This window comes from Triturus cristatus, chromosome 9 (genome assembly GCF_964204655.1).
Source record: "Triturus cristatus chromosome 9, aTriCri1.1, whole genome shotgun sequence".
In the NCBI taxonomy this organism is placed as follows: Eukaryota; Metazoa; Chordata; class Amphibia; order Caudata; family Salamandridae; genus Triturus; species Triturus cristatus.
In genome coordinates, this window is record NC_140592.1 from 642,866,011 (window position 1) to 642,888,851 (window position 22,841).

The 22,841-nt window shown below is 47.8% G+C and overlaps 1 protein-coding gene across 1 annotated transcript in view; it reads right to left on the reverse strand.

Moving 5' to 3' along the window:
• Positions 1–22,841, reverse strand: part of LOC146798423 (mucin-17-like) — a 512,003-nt gene that overhangs the window by 472,768 nt on the left and 16,394 nt on the right. The window contains exon 3 of the mRNA XM_085627967.1: positions 14,172–14,303. Coding sequence (XP_085484093.1) covers positions 14,172–14,303 — 132 coding nt within the window. The remainder of the gene's footprint in view (positions 1–14,171; positions 14,304–22,841) is intronic.

Consider the following 22,841-nt stretch of genomic DNA (forward strand, 5'->3'; position numbering starts at 1 on the left):
ATGGACTATTCAGCCTAAACCATGGTACTCGGCCTCTCTTAGAGATCTCAAACTGGCCTGCAAGGCATTGGAGCGGTCCTGGCGTTGAGACTATTGCCCGTCGGCAAAAAACATTTTGCGTAAAGCCCAGAGGGACTATTATACAGCTATTGGTGGGGCCAAAAGTAGCTTTTATGCCGCACGAATAGCTAAAGTTGGAACAATAGCAAAGAGATTTTTTCTATTGTAAGAAGCTTTTTATCCCCCGTCTCTGAACAATCTTCCCTCCCTTCCACATTTGAATGGTGTGAGGAACTGTCTTCTTTTTTTATTGAAAAAATCCAAGTGATCCAAGACAGTCTTGGTCTGGACTCCCCTTCATCGATTGATTCCTCCTACTCATTACTTTCGGCCCCCATAGCCCCTTCCCTTCTCTTCACTAAGTTCATGCATGTAGAGGAGTCCGACACCTTGGCTATTTTAAAATCTCTTAAATCGGGGTCTCCTTCTGACTCTGTTCCTACCAGGGTGCTAGCCGGTGTCGCTGAGGTGGTCTCTTTGGAGGTAAATAGAATTATAAATTTATCTCTGCAGACCACCATTGTTCTGAGTAGTTGGAAGCAGGCCAAACTCTTACCACTTCTGAAAAAACCCTCACTTGACCCTACTAAACTAGCTAGTTACCGCCCCATTTCTCTCCTTCCAGCTATGGCAAATGTTTGTGAGAAGGTGGTTTCCCAGCAACTGGAAGCTTTCGTGGAAACATCTGGCCCTCTCCACCCAGCGCAGTCGGGGTTTAGGTCATCCTAGAGTACCGAGACCGCTCTGGTGGAAATGGCCGAAGCAATTCGGGAGTGCCTTGACGTGGGCAGCAGAGTAGCTTTGGTTTTACTCGATCTTTCTGCCGCCTTCGATACGGTTCCCCATCAGCTACTTCTATCCCGCCTTTCAAATATCGGTATTGTTGGTCCTGCCTGGGATTGGATGAAATCTTTTCTTGAGGATCGGTCCCAGCAGGTATGGATGCCTCCCGTCTCCTCTACGGTTAGGAAGGTGTCTACGGGTGTCCCGCAGGGCTCTACCTTGAGCCCGCTGCTCTTCAATATTTACCTAACCCCACTGATCTTTTTGGCAGCGGAGGTGGGTGCTAAAATAATTGCATATCCGGATGACACGCAACTTCTCTTTACATGGAAAGATTCAGATTTGTCAACTGTGGCTGCGCAGAACTGTCTATCTGCGGTTTTTCGGTGGCTGGCTTCTGCCCAGTTAAAATGTAATGAAGACAAGTCCGAGGTTCTCTTTTATGGTCAATTTCCATTTAACTTCAGAGAATCTCTGTGGCCACCTGACTTCCCACATCCGATCTCTGAGGGTGTCCCTGTGAAAAATCGGGGAGTTTGGTTTGCAGAAGATTTACGGTTTACCCATCAAATTAACAAACTGGTTGGAATGTGCTTCGGCATTGTTAAGTCCCTGAGAAGGTTCCTTCCGCTGCTGCCTCAGCCAGCTAAGGAAACCGTTGTTTGTGCCCTTATCCTTCCCCATCTCGATTATGCAAATGCTTTGTATATGGGGATTTCAGGATACCTACTCAATAAATTGCAGACTATACAGAATGCCGCTGCCAGACTCCTGTTTAACATCTCAGGTAGACTTAGCGTTAAAAAACATCTGCGCGATCTGCACTGGCTGCCTGTTCTCCAAAGAGTGCAATTTAAAGCTCTGACTCTGGCGCATAAAGCATTGCATAAGGTTGGCCCTCTGTATATTCAAAAGCGGTTTGCCTTGTATGTCCCGAATAGAGTGTTGCGGTCCACCTCCCTGCGTCGGCTGTCGATCCCACGCTTTCGCAGGGCTCGTCTAGGTGGCCCGTCTCTTTCAGTTAAAACAGCCATCGCCTGGAACGCTCTGCCCCTGAAGCTACGTAACATCCAAGATTTTAGGCTTTTCAAAAAACAACTGAAAACTTTTCTTTTTTCAGAACCGTTCTAATGGCCTTTCCACTGAGGTCTTTCTTCAGCTTTCGCGCCAGGACACTCTCGAGTATTAGTGCGCGTTATAAGTCTATTATAACATAACAGCTAAACAAAGATACCATGTGTTCCCTATTTTGGAAATGAAGCTAAATAGTGGTGGGAACTTTGTATTCGGGATGCCCTTGAAATCGTTATAAAACTTCCCAAGAGTCAAACCAATCCTTACAACTAGGTCTTGGTAACTACTGTCCAAGGTCATCATGGGTCTAACATGTCCCCCTAGAGCAAAACATACCCCGATAGACAACCCCCCCAGAAGTGCACCCACAGAGAGCTGAAATAGCAGTGACACAAAACACTGGTAACCCTCTACTAGCAGGGGCAATGTGTCCCAGGTTTTCTGGAACAAAACTATATCATTACCCTTAATTAAATTAAGCCAATCAGGTATATTGATCATTGCCCAGATACTTGCCACATTCCAGCCCAAAATTTTAAGTGGTAGGGCCCCCGTCCCTAGAAGTCCCAGAGCTGTCCATAATGGGATATGTTACAGGGTCAACATTGTGTATATTAAAGTGATGCAACACTGGCATCCGAGACTGTTGCCCTTCACAATGTTGTCCAGGGATAGTAGTGGCTAGGAGCAATGTATTTGACTCATTATTAATAGATGTCTGCTGTGTCTCCGATGGGTCACCTAGGTGTCAATCTTTATTCGCCAAGCCACTAAGTAGAGAGAACATATTTGTGCAGGAAACACTAAGGGCCCAATTACGGGTCTACTCTAGGTGGCGCAACGGTGAGGGTCTTGCGACTGACACATTCCATACCTAGTGGTCATGCCGCATTGGGACTGCCATCTCCGCCAAGGAATCGCAATTCCCTGGTGGTGGCACGGCCGTCGAGAGGTATCTATATGCTTGGTAAGACCAATTCGGTCCTGCCAAGCATAAAACGGCTTTCATCCCCGCCACTGATTTCATGGAGGTCTTTCCTTCATGAAAACAGTTGCAGTGAGGAAAGAAAGTAGGCTCTGAAGGGCCTCCTTCAGCCTCATGCCTTGAGGATGCACACGGGGGCACAGCATGTGCCCTCCTGTGAGCATGCACAGAAATTTCAGCACAGCATAGACTTTTCAGTGCACGCCTTGCTGGAACTTCCTTTGACGTTCCATTGTGGTGCCTATTTTATAGGTTCTGTAATGGGAACAGCAAAGGAAATGCCTGCCAATGACTTAAAAAGTCATTTTTGCGTGGGCGGTTCTCATGCAGCTTTGGAGCAGCTGCATCAAATTCCTTATTGAGCCCTAAGAGTCTGGCTTGAATCACCACAGATGTCTGGAAAGGGGATAGATGGCTTGTAGAAATACCCAAAAGGTAATGTGGCAATCTTAGGTTCAGTTAAACTGTAACATTCCTTTAACCCCTTCGCTGCGGCGGGAATTCCGCCGCAGCGCTGGGGAGTGCGGGGGGGCAGCGCGGTGGCGCTGTGCTCATGACGGAGCGGTTCCGTCATGACTCCGCCCAGTTGCGCTGTCCCCCCGCACAGGTGGGGAAACAGCGCCGTGGGGGCGGAGCGGCCGCCAACGGTCGTGGCATGACGGAACCGCTCCGTCATGAGCACACGGCAACCGTGGCTCATGACGGAGCGGTTCCGTCATGAGCGGGGAAGTGGTTAAACTAAATATATTCTTTACACAAGAAGGTCTTCAGGAATTTACAACAATACAGTCCCCTGCTATATGTTTCTTTGACTGACCATGCCAGCCCACCCTCCACACCAATATAATATTATTATTGTTATGGTTCCATGCATTAAAGTGTTTCTGTTTGACAACCCAATGAGCAACCTTGTTCTGAAGCTGAACCCATGACTCCTGCTGACAAGCCGTGAGTGGGGGAACCCCGGCCAAGATTAGGACAAATGGAGAAGCTGCTGGCGGGAAATACATAATGTCTTGGCAGTGAGTGCTAGTGGAGCTGCCAATAGCCTGAGAAGGTGAGAGGGGGTTGTCGGGCGGGGGCGGGCTAAAGTCAATTGAGCACTGGTACTTGAAGCTGTAGGTTTTACAATGTCCAAGCCCCCACCAGTTGAAATCGACACTGGTCCTCGGTTATCCAGAGTATTCACAAACTGTCTCGTACCCACGTTCTGGGAATTGATGCACAGTGAGTTTTGCTGAGTGTTATATCATCCCTGGATGGGCCACTGCCCTTTTTTGCTATGGAATAAGTACTTAGATGGTTAAAAGCAGCCAAAAGATCCTTTATCTGGTACAGTTGCTCCATCGATGGTTGAATCTTCACCCAAAAAATACTACTGAATTTCTCACATAGAGTGTACAATGGTAAGGGGTCTGGCATAATACCATGTCTGGCTTGCAGAAGACTGTGTTAACGACCGCGATAAAGTATGGACCCAAGAATGCAGATGACCTTTATTACTTTGACGAGTGGGAGGCTGTTTCCGTTTTGCAGCCACCATCTTCCCTGGTAATCATTTTACTTAACCGCTAAGCTTGGGGAAGACTGTGAATTAGGGGGAATACCCAGCTGCAGATTCAGCCACAACGGTGTCACCTGTATCCACACAATTGCTAAGACAAGCATTCTCGGATGGTGAGCCTGTCCTACCTTCTGTGGACCAAAGAGCGTTAACCTCGGTAGCGGAATGATAAGCTGCCAAAGCCTAATGCTCTAGAGATAATCTACGCTCTGCAAGTTCTATTTCATTGGCAATAATTCCAACAGTCCTCTGAAGCATACTGTCAATGGAAACAGAAGGGTGAGTAGAAGGGAAAACACTGACAACTTTGCAACTTTTGGGAATGGAAACATTTTGTGATCTCACCTTGAGTTTTTCAGGCACAATACAAATCCACTAAGTTCACTTCCTATGAGATTAAAAGGGGGTGGCCAAGCCCAGGCGCGCCATGCCCGCACATCGGGAGTGTTACAGCCCTTAAGAGGGACTCCTGAACTAGTGAAACGCTGCCTGGCCACCTCCTGGCGGGAGATTGCAGCACTGGACTCTGCAAGTGGTAGTCCCGAAATGTCGCAAGCAACAGGTTCTGGTGGGTCCCGCACTTTGAAAGTGTTGCAGCCCTTAAGAGGGCCTCCTGGACCAATGAAAAGCTGATTGACCACCTCCTGCAGGGAGATTACAGCACTGGACTCTGGAAGTGGCATTCCCCACACATCAGCAGGCAACATGTTCTAGAGTGTCCTGCACTGCGGGAATGTTACAGCCCCTAAAAGGGTCTCCTGGACCAATGAAAAGTTGCGTGGCTGCCTCCTGGTGGGATATTGCAGCACCGGACTCTAGAAGTGGTAGTCCCCACAAGTCAGCAGGCAACAGGTTCTGGCACAGCAAGATCAAGTCAGTTAAGCAGGAGCTAACAAAAGATGCCAAACATTCTAGATTGAAGAAGCTATAATTCTGCAATGCTATATTTAAATAGTTCGATATCCAAAGTATGTTGAAAATTCTTTGCACAAACTGAAAACAAAAAACATGTATTATATGCATTTCCCCGAATGATGGCAAAGCCAATGTCACTTTGTTTGAGCTAGACTGGACTAGAAAAGAGCAATCTTGAAATATCCTAACTCAGAGTGGATTGGAAGCACATAAAAGATACCCAGCAGGAGGGTTTTATTAAAATTACTTATTCAACACAGTCCTCAGTGAAATATATAATAATTCTTATTGTATATAGATTTTGTTTTATGTGTAACACCATGTGATATGGCCCTCCATTGAAGTATGAATAAATGACCCAAACCAAATTCCTTCTCAGCTACTTCTGTGAAGCCATCTGTTAGAACCTCAATGAGCTGAACTTAGCAAAAGTGCTTTTCTTGGAGGACAAATGATATTACTATATTACTTTTCCAACAAAAGATATCTTTCTTGCAGACAGTGTTTAATCGTGAAGTGCTATTGTGATAACTTCACTGATTTGAATTTACAACCAAGGATATATTAATTGTAGACTGTGTTTTTATCGTGAAGGTAAAGTTGCTCCCTAGTATTTTAAACATAAAAGGGCTTTGAATCACATTTTCTCAAGAGCTTTTTTACTGTCTGGGCCTAAAATGGGATCTGAGTGAGGTAACAGACCAGGGGAGAAAGTTAACTTTAACTCCAGTTCTTTGAGAGATGACAGTAAGTTGCTGATGACACACAGATTTGTACTAATGTGCAGAAAATTCTTTGAAAAATATTTAAATTTTGGGACATTTTGCTATTTGTTATGTATGGATTGAAGACCCGCTACTAGAACAGACATCATGAGACCCTACAGAAATGGCTACCACCGGGTTCTTTGAGATAAGAGATCCAGGTGCAAAAACCTCTACCGCATCATGTGTCACAGGATTCTAGATCCTTCATTTTTTTGCCACTGCCACAATTTCATAGAGTCCGACTTAGTCATTATAACTCAGCTTCCCCAGGGGGGGCGTGGCCTGACAGCATGGCCGGCTAGTCGCATGTCTGCGAAGCTCCTGCCCCGTATGTCAAAATCCTGCAAAAATCCTGGTGGAGTCGTGACTCTCTTCGTAGAAACTGGCATCGGAGCTCCCCCTGGCCTCGAGGGTCCCTGTCTGGAGGTGAGAAGACAGCCCGCAGAAGGGGAAATTGTCGCTAGACGCCCTGAGATGCGGCGGCTCACTGGTGCGCAAGATGGCGGTACTGGCCTTCGCCGGGGGATCAAGGGCCGCTCTGTAAGATGATCCTGACTGGCCCCGGGGCAGAGACCTCTGTTGGAGACCCGGCCAGAGCCGCTGCCCTCGCCGCACCGAGTGGAGGCCCTGCAGAGGCGCGACCGGAGATGAGGGGCTGTTGTGGATCACCCGCCCGCTCCGTGAACAGAGACCTGGGTGCACGCTCTACGCGAGCCCGGTGCTGTATGTGAGCCGCGACTGGGCCACCTGATATCCTGCCGCACACGCCTGGGAATCACCGCTGACGGTGGCGTGGCAGCAGTGTCCGCATCGACTGGTGGACGGCTGGACTGGACTGCAAGGCTGGGCTCTCAATCTGGAGACGAGGCTCCCCCCCCCCCTGTGCAGACAGTAGCTGAGGTGGCCAGGGCCGTAGAGTTTGCGTCGGTCACCGGTGGCTAGGGCACTCGCTCCGCAGGTTGGTGGAGGGGCTGCCCAGCCGTGAGCCAGGGGAGCTGGACAGGTACAAACACAAGTGGCCCGTAGTGGAGATCAGGCCGGAGGTGGCCACTGGCAAGCCTAGTGTACAGAGAGAGGCGGCTGAGGGGCGATTCATTTTGATGTGACATATTGACCCGGACTTGGGGTAACGCATGGTGGCAGGGTGGATATCCTTCAGACCTGACGGTGCCCTGGGCTGGTCTTGCACCAGTAGCCTAGAGAGCGAGAGGACTAGGGTGGTGTGGGACTCACACATACGCCTCCTGGGCCCGAGTTGCCCCAAGACGGCTTTTCTGGGCCTGGGGTTACGGAGTGGAGGGCCCCGAGGACGCTCTTGACCAGCCCGCACTGGAAATGGGGAAAGATAGACCCCTTAGAGGAGCACAAGTGAACAAAATCATGCAATATACAGTACCGGGCCCAACGTCGGCAGAGCGCACCAGACCGAACCCTGAGCAGGGACCACCGCAGGGATCGGCGGCGCTAGATAAGGCAGATATCCTGGAGGCCATTCGAGACTCACGGGCGGCATTGGAGTCCAAGATGGATGGTATGGCCATGGACATCAATCACCTGCGCCTGGACCTACGGAAGGTGGTGGATCAGGCCACTACTACGGAGGGGGACTTGACCTCCTTGCAAGCGGAGGTCCAACACTTGCAAGCGACGGTGTCTGCATTGAAGGAGCACACCTCTCATCTTGAAGACAGGGTGGAAGACGCGGAGGGGCGCTCGAGGAGAAACAACCTCCGTTTTTGGGCTTTCCGGAAAAGGTGGAGGGGCCGGCAGCGGCCCTATTTCTGGAGGAGTGGATCGGATCCGCCCTCCCGGGTCTTCGACTATCCAAGATGTTTGGGGTGGAAAGAGCCCACCGCTCCCTTGGCCCCTCCCTGAAACCGAGGTCCCCGCCTAGAACTCTGATCGCTCGTTTGTTCAATTTTAGAGACCGGGACGCGATCCTACAGTTCATCCGCAAGAATCGTTCCCCCGGTTTGAGAACCAAGAGATCCATATCTACCCGGACTACACAAAAAAGGTGCAAAATTTGCGAAATGACTATCTAAGGGTCAAGAGGAGGTTACGAGATCTCAATATAAAATACAGCCTAATGTTTCCAGCCCGGCTCAGAGTACAGTATGCAGACAGGGTCCACTTTTTTAGCGATCCACAGGAGGCCACGGACTGGATGGATTTGATGGGCCTGGAGGTGCAAGATCAACATCTAGGATGGCAGGAATGGAAGAGACGGAGCGGTCGACAGCGTACTCAGCCTGGTCACGCTGGAGGACAGCGGTCCGCGCCACAGGGAACACCAGATGGAGGTCGCATCTTGGTGGGGCCGGATGGCACCCTGAGAGAAGAGCTGGGGGGCATACCAACGTAAAATCAGTTTTCCCAATTATGCATCGTCCAAGAAACTCAATCGGAAACGGAAGGCACTGCTGACCCACTAGCTGGTAGCTCGTGAGCCACGTATTTGCAAGTATGGGAACTGCCAATTTGGGGATGGTGGTCGGCTGGGCTGCACTAGATGCTGTAAGTAAGGACCTCATCGCTACTGTAACCTAACTCTACTGTGGAGCGCCTGTGGGGGATTCCTCGGTTTTGGGGACTATAAGGGGGGTGGGAGCGTAGCTGTTGGGGGGCGCTGCTCCGCCACACTGCAGTCTAGGTATCCCAGCTGTGGTGTGCTGTGCCAGCTCGGCTAGGCCGCTGGTTGGGCGGGGCTGCGCAGCACCGGGCAGTTTGGTTGTACAACAAGGACTGGGGTTCTTCCTTTTGTAGATTGTCATTGTTGTTTACACTGTTGCAGGGGGTTTTCAGGGAAGGGTGGTGGTTATGGGGCGGAGTCCTGAGTTCTCAGACCTAGGTTGGGTTGTGCGAATGAGGTTCTACTGCCTGTTAATGGGGGGGAAGGTTCACATTGTTTTGTTTTATTGTTCTATGAGGGGAATGTTCTATGCCGGGTCACCAGAGGTCACGAGAGCCTTCGGAGGGGACGGAGGGGTTCCCATCACTATACATTGTGGTTCTTACCACTTCTGCATCAGGTATTGCGGTCAACCGAAACTCTCTATTTATGGCAGGCGATCAGCAGATCTATAACCTTATAACGTGGAATGTTAGGGGGCTCAACAATAGGGTAAAACGGATTCGGATAGCAACATACCTTAGGCGATATAAGATAAGTGTGGCCTTTCTACAAGAGACGCACCTCTGGGGGGATTGCCTGAAGTATGTCCAACGGCGGTGGAGGGGCCAGTTTTTTGCGACCTCCTACTCGGGGTTTGCCAGGTGAACACTTATGTGGGTGGCGCCTGGAGTCCCCTTTAAGGTTTTAAAATGTAGTCCTGATGCCGATGGGAGATACATGGTGGTGGAAGGGACACTGGATGGGAGACACATGTGTTTAGTGAACGTTTATGCTCCAAACACCGACGATGGGGAATTTTTGGCTAAGGTCCTGGGGAAATTAGACCTGACACCTGACATGAATCTCATTATAGCAGGAGACTTTAATTGTGCTTTGGATGGGGAACGGGATAGGCACCCCCCAAAGGTAGAAGCTGAACCTAAGACACGGGAATCCATAAGCCAGATGATTAGCAATTATCATCTACTAGATATATGGCGGCACCGTAATCCTGATAGTCGGGTCTACTCCTGTTATACTCCGGCAGCTAATATGCATAGCAGGCTGGACTATTGTTTTATTCAAGAAACAGCGGCTGGTCGGATTCTTGAGACACAGTACCTGGCCCGATATCTGTCCGATCACTCCCCCCTGCTGGTGGCCTACACTTTGGGCCGCCCGCATTCCAAAATACCGTTATGGAGATTGAATACTAAGGCCTTGACAGACCCGGTATACAAGGAGGTGATCGCGACAGGGTTGGAAGGCTATTTGAAGGTGAATTGGAACACGGCTAGCTCAAGTGCGTTCAAATGGGATGCGATGAAAGTGGTGTTGAGGGGGATATGCATGTCCACGGAGGTGGGGGTGAGGTGAGTGTTAGAGCGGGACCTAAAACAACAGGAGAAACGCTTACAGACCCTAGATGTAGAACTTCACACAGACCCTGAGGGGCCGGCCAAATGGACGGAGCAGCGACAAATGATAGGGGATCTACGGGAGTCACTGGGCAAGTACAATAGGACCTTGAATAGGCGTCGATGGTACACTGAGGGTGATAAAGCCGGGCGCCTATTGGCGCGCTTGATTAGGGTGGAGACTCAGCCTCTCCTGATACTGGCCCTTAAAGCCGGTCAGGGCCGAATGGTTTATACCCAGTATGAGATTAACGCAGTATTCACCTCACACCTCCAAAAAATATATTCAGAGCCCAAATCCAAGGTCGCCCCACAGGCTTTGGAAGCCTACCTTGTTGAGATGGATCTACCTTGCCTTGACCAAGACAGTCAGGAATCCCTGGGGGCACCCTTCAGAGGGGAGGAGGTGAGAGCCGCGATCGCCCATTTGAAGACAGCTAAATCCCCCGGAATGGATGGCATGGCCGCGGAGCTATATAAAGAGTTTGGGGGAGTCCTGGTCCCTAGGCTCCTGGACATAGTTTTGGAGGCCGGTGAGACTGGCGTATTGCCTGCCTCCATGCGTGAGGCGCTGATTGTGATGATCCCCAAGCCAGGGAAGGACCCCTTACTCCCCGCCTCTTACAGGCCAATCTCAATGCTCAATGTAGACCTTAAGATCATTAGTCAGGTATTGGCCATCAGATTACTTCCGTATCTCAGGCGATTGGTACACAACGACCAGTCCAGTTTTATTCCAGGAAGGAACGCGCTGCGGAATATCCGCCGTCTCGCCCATGTCATGCAATCACTAGAAGGCAGGGCCGAACGGAACACCCTGGTATTCCTAGATATCGAACATGCGTTCGACTCGCTCCGGTGGGACTATCTATGGCAGGTGCTCCTAAAAATGGGGATCGGTGAGGGGTTTGTGAATTGGGTGAGACTTCACTATACTCAGCCGGTGGCGAGGGTCCGTACGGGACGCTATGTCTCAGATGCGATATCACTAGCCAGGGGGACGTGACAGGGGTGTCCGCTCTCCCCCTTGCTGTTTGCCCTGGCAATGGAGCCATTAGCGTGCCATCTCCGTAGGGTCCTCCAGGGGCAGGGTATCCAAATTGGGGCCATGAAACATATCGTATCACTGTACGCAGATGATGCACTGGTGTATCTACGGGAGCCAACGCACTCACTTCCGATACTGATGGCGACTCTGGGTCAGTTTGTCAGATACGTTGCGCTATCTCGGGATCAGGATCAGTAGGGACAGAGAAGTTTTTTACCAACACAATATGGGGAGGATTCTTAGAGGTCTCCGAGGCAGCATTGCCTTCTGGAACACACTCAGGGTCTCGCTGATGGGAAAGATTGCCTTGATTAAAATGGTGGTGTTGCCACGATGTCTCTTCACAATGCAGGGCTCCTTCTTTGAACTCCCACACCAGGTCTTCAGGGATCTTGATGCAATGCTTATACAACTATCGTGGAATGGAAAACGTTGTTGGGTGAACCTAGAAGTCATGAAACGTACTTGGGGTAGGGGCGGTTTAGAAATCCCGTACCTTGAACTTTATTATTTTGCGTCCCAATTACAGCACGCAGTGGCCTGGCTCGATACAGACCCTTCATGGGAACGATCGCTCCCGGCGAACACATATGGGGATCGACAGCTGGGTGCGCTTCTCTGGCATAAAAAAGGGCGACAGGACCAATGTCCTCCACTGGGCAGATTGTTGGTTGCCATCTGGGCCAGGGTGGTACGACGACTTATACAGGTGCGACCGTTTGCCCCAGAGGCAGACTTTTGGCTGATGCCGCCTTTCGCGCACATTGACTGGGTCATGTCTACTGACAAGTGGAAGGCGGGAGGGTGTCTTATGCTGTCAGACCTCTACCCTGACCAACGGTTCATAACATACCAAGATGCAGTGGACTCTTTTGAGCTGGGACCGGGGCAATTCTTGCAATACGCCAAAATAGCGGCAACAGCACGACATCTATGGCCTACATTCCCGGAAGCCCCGGAACACACGCATACTCTGGTCAAGATGATAGCCATGGCGGGAGGGCGGAAACTTGTCACTCACCTGTACAGGGCGTTACGGGAAGACAGAAAATGTGCACCTCTCAAAATAGAAGGTAGATGGCAGGAGGTGAGCCCACAGGAGATCACACCACGGGAGTGGGAAAAAATTCACGAGGGTGTACGTAAGGTGGCGGTGTCCAATAGATTTAAGCAGATACAATACAATATGGTCCACATGACATACCTCTCACCCAAACGCCTACACACTATTGATAGCTTGAGGGATCCAAGGTGCTCCAGATGCCACTATGCACAGGCAGATTTCCCACACATGGTTTGGTCGTGTCCGATGATCCAGATATACTGGACAGCTATCCTAGAGGACCTGCACAGAATAACAGGATGGAGAGTTGCCCTGGAGCTGCGTACTTGTCTCCTTGGACTGATTCCCCGGGACCCTAAACGTAAAACCAGCAGGAAGTTCCTGGTGTTGGGACTTGTGATAGCTAGGCGGTGAATAGCAATACACTGGCTGCAACAGATTGGGCCGCTGCTTGCGAACTGGAAGACGGACCTGCAGGAATGGGCATTAGCGGAGGAGGGGCATATGTGCAGCACTAGGAGGGATGCCAAACTCCCGGAAGTATTGCAGGCGTGGGGGCTAATGGTCCAGGAGATAGGGAGAAGCTCCACGAATTCTACACAGACAGTGTTGTCAGATGTTAGTCATATGGGGATTGAATCTCCCAGACAGGGGGAGAGACGGGAGGATACCCCTGATTGAGATGTTGTTAGATAAACCTCTAGGTGGGTGGGCCCGGCGAGGGGGGTGGGGTGAGGGTGGGAGGGGGGGATGTTCAGTTACAAGTTCATATGATTGTTATTGACAGTGTTCATGCTTATTGCTGGTTCGGTACACACTTCAAGGTCAACCCTAATTGGACTAACTGTTGCTGGACAGAGACTGTGAGGCTTCTTATTCGGAATTGTTTGTAAAATGGTACTGTTTTAATATGTGCCGTGAACCTTAAAACCGCAATAAAGAAATTATTTAAAAAAAAAAAACTCAGCTTCTCCAGAATATAGCAATTCACAATATCAGTAAAAAGGTGGCCTTTTCGCTCATGCATATCATGGCAACTTAGGCTAGCCTTAAAATGTGAGTTCTTATGAAATTGCAAGCACCACTGTCACAAACACGCTGTTCAAAACTAGTGGAACTTATGGAATACTCAAGTTTTACAACAAAAAACTTCAGATTGTTGACTAGTTGCAAGTGAAGATTACCTTAATGGAAAAAGAAAAAACTCAATGTAAGACCCATGATGCTTCAATAAGACCCTAACTTTGAAGCAAAGAAAAAGAAGGCAGCAGGAGGAGGGACTTCTCCAAGTTGCAGCAAATACGGGAAACAAACATGCAAACCCTGCCTTATATCTTTTGACTTATTCACACAATGCCCTCTTTGAAGCGTTACCAGCTTTACCTACACAGGAGGATGTGTGCAAAAATTGATGACCTCACTGGACTTTGCAAACATGATATGGAAAATTGTACAACACTGCTTACTTTGTGACAATAATTGAAATAAATAGCTGCTGCCATTATATGAATTTTGCCTAATAAATCACTACAGCGTAAGCAGTAAATTGAAAAACTGAGGGGCATCAAATTTGCCTGGCAGTGAATCATCCTCTTATAGTAAAAAATCATGAATAAAAATAGGTTCTTTAGGTGAAAGTCTAATATGATATTTCATTGTTGTAATAGTCACAGAGATGGTGTCTCACATTTAAAGGCACAAAATAAAATCTTAAGCTCATAAATGTTTTCAGAATCCCTTTCCTTGAACAGGTTGCCAATATGAAATGCTGACTGAAAAAGTGGATTTTTGTAATAATGTTGTAAACATTTGTGGACCCCTGAATAGGTGTTCTTTGATTGGCATTATGAAACTGCATCAATCCGATAGCAAAGCATTACCTGAAGTTGTTGTGCTGGAATATGAAGTATTGGTTTCATTAGTCATCGCGGACAAGATAGTTGTAGGCCTTGCAGTGATGGGGCTTGGTTCTGAAGAAATTGTAGTAGCGTTCGTCATAGTGTTATCTTGACCTATGTGAAAGAGCAGATTCTTCATGTGTAAAGATTACTTATGTAATCTATATATAAAGGACAGTCAAAATACATTCACATTCTGAGATGTAAACATCTTATCATACACTCTGCACCTTTTGGAACTGCAATTGCTGAAAAATCTGCTTATATGAGGATCATGGCTGCAGAACAGCACCATGACAACTAACTTGTTTTTTATCTTGTGACATCATTTTCTTTTTTTTTCTTTTTAATTAAAGTTTTATTAACATTTACCATCATACAAATATGAGATAACAACAATGCGTGGCTTGCTGCAATTAAGGTGCATGGTCGCCCACCATCAGCAGGCAAGGGTACATAACAGTGACAATGTGTGATCTGTTTACATGGAATTATGCACAACCTTATTCATCCTCAGACAAGTGTAAGTCCCGCATTCTCAGGTAGTCCAGTAATGGCTCCCAGATGTTTTTTGGTCTTGACGGCGGCGACAGTTCCTCGGCATACAGTGTCAAATTTTCTTTGCAGTAAACTAAGTCTTTAATCCACAGCTTGGCATGAGGAGATGCCTTTCTCTCCCAGCACATCGCTACCCTCCGTTTTGCAAAGTTCAATGCAAATTTTATAAACCTTTCAGTAGCGCCCTTGAGATTAGGCATTATACATAGTAGGCATACTTTAGGGCAGCATGGCAGTACAACATCAGTCATAGTCCGCAGCCTAGTTGTCACCTTGACCCAAAATTCCTGTACACACCCAAAATGGCATGCGAGATGTATGAAATCTGCTCCCTGAGCACCACATTGATTACATTCATCTGTGTTCCTGAGTCCGTATGTCCGTAGTCGGGCAGGCGTATTTTTTTTGCAGTCCAGTATAAGTGTGTCCCAGCACACCCTGGGTTGCTTCCCGCCCCAAATCAGTTTCAGTAGTTGTGTGCGTAAATTCTTAAAGAATTGACTGGTTAGTTTAATGGGGATGTTATTAAAAAGATACAGAAAGTGCGGGTGCACTACCATCTTAATAAGTGCAATCCTGTCTGCCAATAATAGCGGCAGCCCGACTCATCTCGTCACCTGACTTTCTAATTGGCAGTGTGCCCTGCCATACTTTTCTCGCACCACTACGTCGGGGTTGCGGTGTATCCATATACCAAGATATTTCACAAGGGTCGGCAATCAACTCAAAAGGAAATTCCAGAGCGTGCTGGACCGTGCTTTCAGTGAGAGGCACAGCTATCGATTTAGCCCAGTTTATAGTCAGGCCTGGAGAAGTGACCCAAACGGATATATTCACATAAGATGGGCTCCAGGTATGTCTGGGGCTCTCTGACATACAGTATCAGGTCATCCGCCTATAGCGATATATTCACTGGTCTCAGTGTGAATCTAAGGGATGACACCTCGTGACGCTGCCAGGTGATGCTGGCCAGGGGTTCCAGCAGTATTGAAAAGAGAAGAGGCGATAACGGGCACCCCTGCCTGGTTCCTCTGCAAATTTTTATAGGTTCTGAGGTCTGTCTCTCAATCCTTACCCGCGCTAATGGGCCAGTATATAGTAGTTTCACCCATCTACAAAAATACACCGGGAGCCATATTCTGCCTAGTTATTTGAAACATGTAGCCCCACTCATTGGAATCAAAAGCTATGGATGCGTCTAGCAGCACTGCCACCGCTTGTAAGTCAGGGTTTAATATGTGAAACAGGGAGAAAATAGTGCGTAAATTGTACGAAGAGGAGCCATCGGGTATAAAATCAGATTGATCGGGCAGGACTTGGTTCGGGATTAGGGGCTGAAGCCTGGCGGCAAGTAACTTTGCCAGTATTTTAATGTCAGTATTGATGAGTGATAGCGGGCTATATGATTCACATTGTGATGGAGGTTTGTCTTTTCTTAACAGGGCAATGATCAGAGCCTCTCTGAGTGAGGGTGGTAGAGTTCCCTTCTCGTATGCCTCCTCAAACATTGCCGTCAAGTAGGATACCAGCTCTTCTGCAATCTCCTTATAGAATTCACTCGTGAGCCCGTTCGGGCCTTGTGCCTTTCTGTTAGGGAGGGCCTTAATCGCATCTTTGACTATCTCAAATGCTAGCGGACGGGCTAGATATTTCCACTGTGCATTACAGAGCCAGGCTAGTGTAATATCCGGATTTTCGTTCAGTCCGGCAGGTTCTGCTTCGCCCCTGGAGGTGTATAGCTCAGCATAGAAGTTTTGGAATTGAGTTGTGATGTCATGTGGCGAGTAGAAATGTTCCCCCATTTTATCAGTGATATGGCTAATCGTGTGTTGATCATACCTCATCAGAACTCTAGCTGCAAGATTGTGGCCTGGTCTTCCCCCTCTCGATATGCCCCAGCAAAATGCCTCTTTGACAAGTATTTCCCCTCATCTTCTGCCAATTCATTGTATTCTGTCACGGCTTCTTTAATTTTTGGTAGTGTGTCTAAGCACGGAGCAAGCTCTTGTGCCCTCTCGAGCTGTTTAAGTGTCTTTTCCAATCTCTATAGCTGCCCTCTAATGCCCTTTAGGATGCCTGCATTGGTGCTGATACATGCCCCTCTAATTTTGACCTTAAAGGCTTCCCAGAGTGTGGCTGCCTCCCTGACCGACCCCTCATTGGGAGTGAAATATTGCTGTATAGCTTCCCTGATCTTAGCCGTGTATATCGGGTCCACTAATACCTCGGCTCTAAACCTCCAAGTGAATTGGCCCCTGTGTGATAAGCCAGTAATCTAGTCTCGACCGCTTCTGTAAGCGGTGGATATGCATGTGCCCTCTAATGTATCGCCATTTTGCGTTCTCCATGTGTCAACTAACTCTAAGTCCTCTATTCCTGCTTTGATGACATGGGCAGCTCTAGGGGAGTGCCCCCTCTGCTGACTTGATTTATCCTTAGAGGGGACCAGGTGTGTATTAAGACCACCCCATATTATTTATTTCAGAATCTGGTCCCTCACGTAGCACTTTTAGTAGGTCCTCATAAAATTTGGGTTTATCCGTATTAGGACCGTCTGTGTTCACTATGGTGATGAGCACCCCATGGAGTTGGCAATATACAATAGCATACCTGCCATTGCTGTCTATGGTTGAGTGAATAACTGTGAAGGGAGTACCTTTTTTGATTAGTATAAACACCCCTCTTGCATAGGATGAGTAGGATGAGATCAGCCGGTAGCACGCCCAGTGTGCGCCCACCCTAGCTTCATTAGTTCAGTCAGGTGCATTTCCTGAAGGAGAGCGACTTTGAATTGTTATCTGTCTAGGTGGGCTAACACTTGACAAATCTTCTCCAGGCAGTTCAACCCACGCAAATTCCATGTCATGCATGCAATTGAGGCACTATCATATCAGCCTGTGCTACCCCTGCCATCTAAAATACCAGAAGTGTACAATATAATCGGGTGCGACCAGATACACAAAAAAAGCATAACACGGTACCAGCAAGTCACATAACTGTCCCTCAAACCAATCCTCCCATCCCGCTCCCGCCCACCCACATGAGCATTCCAATCATGTTGAGGACAATATTCCCCAGAACCCCAACCCAACCCTAGGAACCTTCTAGGTACAATGATAGTGAAAACGGGGATCACCCAATGGGGGGTCGTTAGGAGCCCGGACTTCCTCCACATAGGAGGTGGCCACGTAAAAAAGAGTTCTAGTCAATCCCATTACAAATATCCGTGATTTTACATCATGTTCACGTGCACAGGGCAGATACTTATCAGAGGTCTGCTTTCAGCTTCAATCCGAGTCCGCTGGCTCCTGCGGGCGCTGAGATCGTGTTCTTGTTTGTGTTGTTTTCAAGAATTCTTGCACTGCTTTAGGGGAATTGTAGATTTTCTGATGGCCTTCGTACTCAATTCGCAGCCTTGCTGGGTATAACATGGCATACGTGATGTTCGCCTTCTGCAGTTGCTTTTTGACCACTGTGAATTCTCTTCTAGCCGCCTGCACATTGGCCGTGATATCGGGATAAAATGCAACCTGGAATCCCTGGTATTGTAGATCCGCTTTCTCGCGGGCCTGGCGGAGAACGGTATTGCGGTCTCCGTAATTTAAGAGTTTCGCAATCACCGGCCTGGGGGGTGCGCCTGGGGGTGGTCTGGCTGCGAGAGTTCTGTGGGCGAGTTCAACCACGAACATTGCTGAAAGGCATTCCCGGCCAAATAGATCAGTGATCAGCTGCTCCACGTACAGCTCCATCCAGTCACTGTTGGTGGTCTCTGGAATACCCAAGATCCGGACGTTGCTGCGCCTAGAGTACGCTTCTAGATCTTCGTTCTTGGCTTGAATTATGTTGAGAATTTTTTCCATTTCGGTACATTTACTTGTTGTGGCCTGTACTTCATACTCCACATGAGAGAGCCTGTGCTCTGCCGCCACGATTCTAGTTGCCTGCTTGTCCAGTTTGAAGGACATGGAGTCCATTCGCTGATTTAGGGCAACCATTTTCTTGTTCATGGACAGAAGACTCCGCTGCATGGTTTGAAGCGTCACTGCCAGCTGCACGGGATCCGGCACAGCTGGGGCCTGTTCCTGCTCTTCCTGATCGGTCTGCTCGCCCTGCGTGGTTTTTGGTGATTTTTTGGCTTCAAAAGTGAGCCGAGACTGTCCCTTCTCTGGCTTGCTCATTGTTATATCCAATCTTACCAGGACACTGAGCAATGCTTCAATGGCCGAGCCGTGATCAGAGAGCAGCGAGCTGAGCACTCACAGCAATACAGGTTCGCAGAAGTTGGCCTTTAGGGACTGGTCTCAATATCCCAGCAGCAAGAAAATCAATTTCTCTAAAGCTTGCCCTGGTTGTTGCCACCATTGCGCAGTGCCTATGAGCAGTCATTGCAATGATTATGATTGAGGCCTGTGTGTCCGTTTATCTTCTCCTCCCAAGTGTTAGGTATTCCAGCCGCCCCAGCCCCTTATTTCCAGCCTATAGGGGGAGGGGGAAGCTGTTCATGCTGCCTTTTCATGCCTCAGTCACTGGAGGGGTTCGCGCAAGAGCCTCCGCAAACCGCTGTGTGCTTGCTGGTCTGCTCGTTTTAAGTCCCTTCAGGTCCTGGGTGCTTGCCGACAAAATGGCGTCCGTACCGAATCACTAAGGGCCGCGTATAGTCCCCACAGGCTGTCAAAGAGTTCTAATCATGCGGTAACTGCAGGTAATTGCCACTCCAGTCAGTGTTGGTCCCCCGCCTCTCAGTGCCAGCTATTGTGCGACCCTTCGGCGTGCTTCACTCACGCATTGCAGGGCTCCAAATGTCTGTCAGGGCTGCGTAACGCCACCGAGCCCTCACCAGGTGCCCCTCTCGCAGTCCCGTGGGACTCGGCAGGACGACTCACCAGCCTCTTCTACCCGCAGCGGAACGTGGCAACCCGCCGTTGCCCTGATGTGGTATTTCCGGGTTACAGGTATCAGGACCGCAGCTCAGCAGAACGAGAGCTTCACTCCCAGCCGGCCGCGCAGACAATATGGGCTCCGTCAGGCCCCACCACGCCGATCACTTAGGCACAGCAGCCCGCACCGCTGCGCGACTCCACCAGGCAATATTTTACCCTGCACACCTTCCTCTCTTATGTCATATATTTTAAGAGCCCTTAGGCGCTGGGATTGAGGATATTCCTCGTATAGTATGCGCCGGGCCGGCGGAGCTGCACTAAGGCGCTGTCATCTTAAGCCGGGCTCTCTAGCGCCCCCTTGTGACATCATTTGTTTAGCATTCTTCACCTAAACAGCTATTCAAAGATACAGGACAGGCATGAACCTGCTAATCTACACTTCAATGGTACCATAAGTGTTGCTTCTGCAACACTTACTGCTTACGTGAAACATTTGCCTTCCAGATGGAAAAGTACATTTTTCTTAAGCCGCTGAGTTTTTGTTATGTTGCAGGTGTTTTTATTCTCTGTTTATGACCACTGTTTGGTACTCCTGCTGCTGCTGTTCTCATCCAGAGACCAAGTGAGATGAGTGAGAAGCCTGTTAAATATTGAAACTCAGCAAAATGGGCTTTTGATCCTATCAAGCTTTCAACAAGCTGGGGCTGTGAAAAGTTCTTAAGATGCAGCAAAATAGGAAAAAAACAGGAATTGGTCCATAACATTTATGATACCTCCACCAATTCATTGATTTCTGGCTTGCAAGTTAATGACAAATGTAGGTCAATAATTATAATGTAATATCAATAGTAAAACTACTCATTACCGTAGCGAATTAAAAGATTTACTATGAGTCAGAAATAAGTAAGAGTTTTCACATGGGATAGGAACCACTTGGCATAGATATGCAAGAATAAATATCTTCATGATGTTAGAAAGTAGACTGTTATTTTCTGATGGAAGGGTTTCTCTTCCTTATCTAACGTTCTCATCTTTTCATTTGTCATTCATTGAATACCATTCAATCATTTCCCCAGCCAATGAGGATTTAGAAAAATTTGTGTAGTTTGCTAATTATTCTGATGTGGTGCATTTCACTAGTGAAAAAGTGAGAAGACATTGAAGTAAAAATAAACATTTCATACATTGTTTTAAATTGTTTCACTATACCATTTCAGGAACATTGTCACAGTTTCAAGGCCATTTCTAGACCATCATATAGCCCAAAAGAGGGTCATTTGTGATATAAGCTCTTTACATAGACTTCACTAACTGGTAGTGTGGTGTTACCATGTCAGTCAGTCAAATTCACTTTATTCGGTTAATGAAAACGTAAAAGCATACTACATAAAAACACAATAAATATTAAAATATTAAGATAGCACAAACATCGCAAAATACAAATGGAAAGACGACATCTAGATCATCAAAATACACAGGAATAATTAATTGTATTGATTAAGAAGTATTCTAATTAATATCAGTCCTTCTCTTTTTCCTTATTCTGACCGCTGCAGTCAAAAGATTAGCTATATTAAAAATTTCCAAAACATTGGTCAACATTTGCAAATATATAAAATGCAGGTCTAGCCTGTATAAAACCTTTGCCTTTTAAAATGTGTTACCATGTCAATCGAAGTGTCACACATTTGTCAATAAAATGCCCCTCATATATCCCCTCATATATCGAATTTCCAGAAAAGCCACACATAAGAAAACTGAAAACTTGGCAGCAATGAGTGGGGATCAGTAGTCCTCTGGATTGGCCACAGCCCCCTCCGCTATCAATTGCGTTAAGTATTGGAAAAGGCATCCTAAGTGGATAAAATAGTCCTTATCTGACTTCATATCCTTTTTTAGGTCTCGCCTGACCCAGCGCATGCGCTGGTCTGGCGAGACTTATTGAGAGGGCTCCAAAAAGTGCTACCAGGCCAGCCTAGAGCTACAGTGCATGTGCGCGGGCGCGCGCGCCGCACATTACCGCGATTACTTTCGCTTTGATGTTTGATCGTGATCACTTTCACTTTCGCGGCCGCGCGGCCGCTTTGCATAGCCAATAGGTCTCGCTTTTGGGACCTTCTAAGTATTTAGTTATGCAACTGTTGCATGGCTAAACACTTATAAGGTCCCAAAGGCAAGACCTATTGGCTATGCCAATGCTTGTTATATATGTCTTTCTCCAGTCACATAACTTAATGGTGTGAAAGCAAGGACCCACTTGGAATTTAATAGCTTAATTTTCACAGGTCACAGTGTTTATCTTTTAAAAAAAAAAAAATAGTTGTTAGTGCCTCTTCAATAGTATACGGTGTTACAGCAAATACAACATCTATGTGCAGCACAGGGTTTCCAATTCGTACCCCCAGCCCACCATTATAAGAAATAAAAAGTAGGCATTCAGCACATCTAGGGATTTACAGGCACATGCATCAATGTAGGCTTTTGCTATTCCTTAATTGCGATTATTAAGGAATCGCAATTAAGCAATAGCAAAAGCCTATGCATGTAGGAATTGCTTTGAAATTAGCGATTCTCAAACATTCCTTAATTGCGACTCGCAAATTGCGACTCTGAAGGCTGTAGGGGTGTCGTGCTCATGCAGGGGAACCCTCACACTTAGAACCAAGCACCCTGCCTTCAGGTTTGGAAAGGCCTTCTGTTAGGGTGACTTATAGGTTTTAAGTGCAGTGACCCTAGATATAGGGAAACCTATATATTTCGTAAGTGGTGCTAGCACAGCTTACACAGGCTGCAATGGCTTTCCTCTGGGTACAAACTGAGTGGTCCCCCATGAGTGGCATAATACATGCTTCAGCCCATGGGGGACCCCTGGTGTACCTACACCCTGGGAACCTTGGTACCATATACTAGGGACTGAAAAGTGTACACTGTTGTCCAATCTGTGATGTACCTAAGTACTTACCATAACAATTTAGGGGATAAGGCAGAGAAACTGGGGTCCTGATTAGCAGGGTCCCAGTCAGACTAATCAGACACAGCATAGTACCAGGCAAAAAGTGGGGGTAACCATAAAAGCAGATCCTGCTTTGCTACAGGGGTTGATGGGGAGTGAGGCAGAGATCTCTCAGCATAAGGCCCTGCCTCCTCCTAGGCCACGCCCCTTCTCACAAAGTGAAATAGTTTTGTAAGTTGGATGGTCTGTTAATGTTTGCAC